Here is a 6512-nt window from a genome sequence, read left to right as displayed (position 1 = left end):
GAAAGGGTTAAGGAAACGGGCCATCTGCTGGTGTTTTGCTGCTTATGCAAATGTGTTGTAGTCCTTTCTCCTTCCAAGGAGTGGCGGAGGGTGCAGATGGCATCCGTCACGGCTCTGCATTGGAGCAGCTGAGCAGATTGGCTCTCCCCTTCCTCATTATGCTAACCGTGGGACGGGAAGAATAGGTTTTTGTGCTTATTGTATCCGTACCCCAGAGCTTGGAAGAGACGATCGTATAGATCACGCCTGGATGTCATTGGCTTTAAAAGGTTTTATAGAATGATCAATGTTTTATATGGCTGAAAAATATATATGTAGAGAGTGTGTGTGTATGTATATATGTGTGTGTATATATATATATATATATATATATATATATATATGTGTGAATTTCTGTGTTATGCTTTAATGTTTTTCTTGTGTGCGTTTAAGCAGTTGTGTATGTGTATATATGTATGTGTGTGTGTGTGTGTGTGTGTGTGTGTGTGTGTATATATATATATATATATATATATATATATATATATATATATATATATATGTGTTATGTAATGCTTTTTGAAACATTATCCTATTTGGTTTCCTTAAACAGGATTCACTCCACTCCCAGTCCCACTGGGATAGTTCATGCCACAGGAGAGGACAGATTGGAAAACCCAGAAAATAAGCGCTCCTCGGCATCTTCTGCGGCCGCTGTTCCTGGATCGGAGCTTCAGAGAGAAATCCCTTTCCTGCGCAGCGCTCCTGTCACGGGGGGGTATCTTAGGGCGCCTGACATGCCGATTGCCTGCGTAGCCTCCTGAGAAGGAGAATGGGGACTCAGGGTAGCCCGGTGAAGAGCTACGACTACCTTCTGAAATTCCTGCTGGTTGGTGACAGTGATGTGGGGAAGGGAGAAATCCTGGAAAGCCTGCAGGATGGAGCCTCGGAGTCTCCTTACTCCTATAGTAATGGTAAGAACGGCACATAAATTGTGACTATGTGTATGTATGTAGTATGTATAGAGCTTTATTCTAGATATTACAACTTCACTATGCTATGTAATTGAATTACGTTGGATATTTGACTTAACCTTTTAGTTTTGGAGACTATGGAATGGAAACCATTTTTAGACATGTCTCCCTGTATGAAACAACCTGTTACGATACCTAAACATCCATATAGTTAACTACATGAACTGATAGTTTGCTACAATGTAACTTTAACTGCCCCTTTGCCGCGGTGCTGCGAGGAAGTCGTCAGAACTTCCTGGGGAAGTATTTCCTGGCCTCGCTTCCTGTCTCCACTGATTCCTCTTCCGTTATGCATTCTGCCTCACTCATTCCTTTCAGAGACCACTGGCAACCACTGCACACAAAATCTAAATGCAAACACTTCTTTGACGATTACTGTAACCTGTATGATATCATGCGGAGACCATTGTCCCCGACCTTCCGTGTGGCCACCAGGACCCCATCTGTCCTGAACTCCTGGCTATATCGCATCACAAGTCCTCAGTCCTGTTTTATTAGTAAGCTGAACATATAAATCAAAGCATGCCCGAAGAAACTCATTAAACTAGGAAACTTCTGCCCACCCTTTTTTTTTTTTTTTTTTTACTTAAATAATGTCACGTGGATTATGAGTCAACTTTTTTGTCTAATTCAAGTACACATCCAGAATCTCGCCCAGTGGTCCGATCTCTAATATTACCTGTTTATCTGACCCAGGCTGTTTATTAATACACATAGAATGGCAATTAGATCACTAAACAACATACATAAGCATTATTTTACTAATTATGTTCAGTGTCAGGTGTGACATAGGTGTGAGCTATATGACGTGCTGGATAATTGGGCTTTAGTTTGGTAAAGTGCTACTGTTGGCTGGGCTCAGCGGAGTACCTGATCTTCTGGGTTCCTGTGAGCTCCAAACTCAGCCTAAAGAATTTGGTGGTAAACTTTTAACACCCCTGACCACTTGTTAAATGTAGTGATGGATGGATATGTGCGCACACATCCACTGGTCTATCATTCCAAGCTGTTTTGTCATTATTTTTCATAATTTCATTATATACGGTACAATGGGTAAAGAGGACTTAACAAGTAGTGCATCACCAAACAATTTTGACTTGAAGTAAGGAAAGGTAAAAAAAAAATCACAATCTAGGAGCAGTGAGGAGTATTTTATACGAGGTAGGGGGAGGAAGGGAGGTAACCTGCCAGTTGATTTTTTTTTTATTTTTTTTTTTAAGGACTGAAGTTAATAGGAATGTCATCATAAAGCTGAGAAAGGGGGTCCCGGGGGTGCAGGGCAGCCTTAGGGAAGTCTTGTATGCTTGAATGATATGTACGTGTAGCTAATGGTGTCTTGTTGGTAATGCCCCTGCTTCACCACACTTGACTGAATGCAGTCCATACGGGCCACAAACATGTCAGGGATCCGGTGTATCTTTGCCTGGAAGCAAGTAGGTAAATGGGCTTTAATGGAGCTGACTGTGCTCAAGCTGGGATAGCCAAAATCGGTGGCCTGTTTGGCACACTTGACTGTATTGTGGAGCCTGCTTTAAGAGGTTAACTTCTCTTGCGTCTGCGGTGCTATTCGGGGGCTTTTACCGCACACAAGGGGTTTGTAGGAAAGGCTATCTGCTTCATTGGAAATGCACGCCTGCCCCTTTTTAATGGCTTCTGTGAAATGGCTCAGAGAACAAACAGCTACTTTGCGGAATTATTTCGTCGCATTAGAGTATTACGAGTGGTGTTGGGGACAGCATAATAGAGGCCGAGATCTCTTTGTCTGCATAATGTTATCTGCAAAGACCAGAGCAAACTTTCTGGCACATGGATCCCTTTTTTAGATGGGCTTATCCAGGAAAATAAACCAAATTCCTTCCCGCCGCTCCCGGATCCTGCAAATCCCCGAGCACTTACTGCCCTTCCCTGGACGCAGATTCACTGCTTTACCGGTTTGCCATTATGTCGCCTCCAGGAATATGCATATTTTGGGTATAATTGGAATTGTAAAATCATTGCTGTATAAACAAACAAATGTTAACCCTGTTTTAACTGTTTATCTGGCTTCTGTAACCTATTGGTGGTAATGCAGTTCTGCAATTGTAATGCAACAAGGGGTTAAAAAAAATTGAGCCAGTTTGTCAAGTAAACATGCGCGCAAAGCCTTTCCATTAAGGTTCATATGTCTGGACATATGCTGTGTCCATGGCCTTCATATCCATACTAGTGAAATGTTAATGCGCAGGCGCTCTGCGCTGCCCTCCGGGGTGTTTGGACTTCGTAAATAATGAATGCCTGTTATAATGTGAGAGCGTGCTGGCACTTACTGCCTACTGGAAAAGCTTTGTGCTTAAAGGACAAGTCCCATGGAAAAACAAATATATTCTATTAGGATTAAATACTCTGCTGAATAACGTACATTAGCACTGAGGAAAGAAATGTTGGTATCTCCTTTCATTCCATTAACTTTCCTTTATCTGCAGACCTGGGGGATGCCGTTGTTGTCAGTCCTGATATTTTTGATGACTTCACCTTTTCACTGAGCTCATTCTTTATAGCAATGCTAATGAAGTCCGTTCCTCCATAGACTTACCTTAGTCGGTGTGTCTGAGTGATTAAGACTGTGTCATTCTATTGTGTCCCACAGGCAGTATAAGGAGGCATGGTGTTCGCCTAGTAGGTTGGGGATCAGATAACCGAGCGAGAGCTCAGTCAAATGGCTGATATGCCGCTGCCTGAAAACATTATATTTTGGGGCAAAATTAGAATTGTTAAAAATGTACATATTTTTGAGAACTCATTTTTTGTGACCCCATCATTTTTGGAGTTTGCCTCTTGATACCTGTTAACCAATGTTTGTCTTTTACAAATACCAAAATCCAGGAAAACGCATACAGAAAATCAAATTTTTGTGTTAATTGAAATTCACTAATTAGGTGCTTAATCTCATCCAAGAGCTGCTTTTCTTACTTGGCAAACCCCCCCTTCCAAGATTTGACATCTATACTCAAACATGCCAGATCCATGAAATAAAAGTGAATTTAGATGCGGTTTTGGATTTATTTTTGTACTTTAATGGCTAACTGCGTACAATACTGACAGTGAAAAACATTATCGCACGGTATGTAATGCAGCTTCACTTTCTTTTTTCTTTCAGGTATTGACTACAAAACCACTACCATCCTGTTGGACGGCCGACGGGTCAAACTAGAGCTATGGTGAGGCTTCTTGTTTGGGTCACTTTAACTTTCCTGCCTTCTGATAACCTACAGAGTCCCAGCCCCCAAAGACCATGTACTGAAATAAATAAATACATGTTTTACTTCAACCACAATGGACTATACCACCTACCATTCTCAAACTGATATAAAGATACTGTTGCCCAGAGCTTGGTTGTCTCCTCCAGCCATTTAGCTCTAAAAGGACCGATTCCGTTGTGACCCAGAGTGTTAACGGCATCATGCTTACTTCGTATGAAGTTTGGTTGTACCTTTTTTTATACACCGTGGACGCGATGGCTACTGGTCACTTTGAACTTCTTTTCATAAACCCGTTCAGCTACATTTAAACCAATTTTAATTATTATTCGGAAGACGTTGTCTTCACACGGGGGATGCTTGTACCGTTACTGGCATTAAAACTTTTCTGAGCTGCTACTTTTTTCTCCACAGGGACACATCTGGCCAAGGCAGGTTCTGCACAATATTCCGCTCTTATTCCAGAGGTGCCCAGGTAAAGCCTTACTAGATCTTGATTCGTGTGTAAGCTTAAAAGCTTTGTGGTGTTTATACATCTGTGGTTTTCTGTGTTCTGGAAGTTGGTGCCCACAGTAGAACAAGGTCCGAGACGGGTAGCTGCCTTCATGGGAATTTGAACCAGAGAACTTCTTATATTTCTTAAGGGTTGTAGCTGGCACAATTCCAGTATAGCCTGAAATAAGGCAGGATACTTACTGTGAATGTCTATACTACTTTTTGCTGATGGGCCCAGTTCAGCTAGGGTGGTTTGGCAAAGGCTCACAGTGTGAAGAAACTGACTGCTTGTTTCCGGTCTTTTTTTTTTTCTTTTTTCTTTTTTTCAGGGCATTCTCTTAGTTTACGATATCACAAACCGATGGTCCTTCGATGGAATAGACCGTTGGATCAAAGAGATTGATGAGGTACTATGCGCTATTAATATAGGGGTTATAGGTGATTGTTTAAGCCGGTTATGGTGGGCATGGCCAAAAAGGCTTGATTCACCAAACATGAGTAAGTCAGCATCTCAGTGCAGTTTGCCGAGTAATGGGCACTTGGTAATTTTGAAGTTTATACTCCTGTCATGTCTTAACACTGGTTTATCCTTTGGCTTACAGCATGCCCCAGGGGTACCACGCATCCTCGTGGGAAATCGACTGCACTTGGCTTTTAAACGACAAGTCCCCACTGAACAGGCTCGGGCTTACGCTGAGAAGAATGGAATGACGTTTTTCGAAGTTAGCCCCCTTTGCAACTTCAATGTAACCGAATCCTTTACGGAGCTGTCTCGCATTGTCCTGATGAGACATGGGATGGAAAAAATCTGGAGGCCGAACAGAGGTGAGTCTCTAGGAAAAAAAGTATACAGTAAGTTGAAAAAAAGTCTGTGGTAAAGTTTGATCATTCTTTGTGTGTTAACTTTTGTTGTTTTTTTTCTTATTTGGTTTTCCTACAGTATTCAGCCTTCAAGACCTCTGTTGCCGTGCCATTGTCTCCTGCACCCCTGTACATCTTATTGACAAACTGCCCCTTCCGGTGGCAATCAAAAGCCACCTAAAGTCTTTCTCCATGGCCAACGGAATGAATGCAGTGATGATGCATGGACGTTCATACTCTGTGGCTGGTGGCAGCGGTGGAGCTGCAGGAAGCGGTGGAGGAAGCAAAGGCAATAGCCTTAAACGTTCAAAATCTATCCGGCCACCGCAAAGCCCCCCTCAGAACTGCTCTAGAAGCAACTGTAAGATATCTTAGTGTGAGAATCCGGATTGCTTGATGCTTCCTACAAACCACCGTGGTAAAACTGCAGCTTGATGCCAGGGATGTTTGGAAAGTCCAATTAGAGAGCTTACCAACCCATGGTGATTTTTGCATGGACCCTAAAAACCATTCCTCTTCTGTGTGGTATCTGGTTCCAAGCAAGGAGCATTTGGAGCGATAAGGATATCAACACCCTATTTGTCCGCTTCAAAGGGCAGCCCTGCCAATCCCAAATCCTTCCAAAGGTTCCATATTGCATGATCCTGCATAACCTTTCCTTACACAAAGGATGCAGCAAGCACACAGCACCAAGTGCTAAAAGCGTTTCCCCTTCCTTATATTTATAGCTAAATATATATATATTATGGGGAAACACCTAACCATGCACAGTAACTCTTCTGCATCACCCTGTAATTATTTTTCATTTGACTTAATGGAGGGTAAAGCAAACACTCTTAACATATCCTAGTACTGATAAGTAATGTTGATCTGCACGTCTCTTATGTGACCGACTGAGATGCAGATG

General features: G+C 42.3%; 1 protein-coding gene across 2 annotated transcripts; it reads left to right on the top strand.

The window, feature by feature from the left end:
- Window positions 1–811: 811 nt before the first annotated feature.
- Window positions 812–5980, top strand: LOC149274987 (ras-related protein Rab-40C-like). 2 transcript variants are annotated; one of them, XM_089505014.1, is made up of 6 exons: window positions 812–953; window positions 4150–4210; window positions 4664–4724; window positions 5074–5149; window positions 5402–5569; window positions 5685–5980. In XM_089505014.1, the coding sequence occupies exons 1-6, from the start codon at window positions 812–814 to the stop codon at window positions 5978–5980; spliced, it is 804 nt and encodes a 267-aa protein (XP_089361140.1). The 2 variants fall into 2 exon arrangements, with proteins under 2 accessions (XP_089361140.1, XP_089361139.1); XM_089505013.1 differs by having other exon boundaries at window positions 5074–5151; window positions 5347–5569.
- Window positions 5981–6512: the final 532 nt, after the last annotated feature.

The sequence above is a fragment of the Sceloporus occidentalis genome, unplaced genomic scaffold (assembly GCF_023333645.1).
Source record: "Sceloporus occidentalis isolate IW3139 unplaced genomic scaffold, rSceOcc1.0.p SCAF_306, whole genome shotgun sequence".
NCBI lineage: Eukaryota > Metazoa > Chordata > Lepidosauria > Squamata > Phrynosomatidae > Sceloporus > Sceloporus occidentalis.
Note: the sequence above shows the minus strand (reverse complement) of the source record. Positions and strands in the feature narration are given on the sequence as shown.

Excerpts from the sequence above, each read along its gene's own strand:
- LOC149274987 (XM_089505013.1), top strand. The coding sequence starts at position 812 with ATGGGGACTCAGGGTAGCCCGGTGAAGAGCTACGACTACCTTCTGAAA. Across the intron at positions 4,211-4,663 it reads CGGGTCAAACTAGAGCTATG|GGACACATCTGGCCAAGGCA; the intron begins GTGAGGCTTCTT and ends TTTTCTCCACAG. Across the intron at positions 5,152-5,346 it reads GGATCAAAGAGATTGATGAG|CATGCCCCAGGGGTACCACG; the intron begins GTACTATGCGCT and ends TTTGGCTTACAG.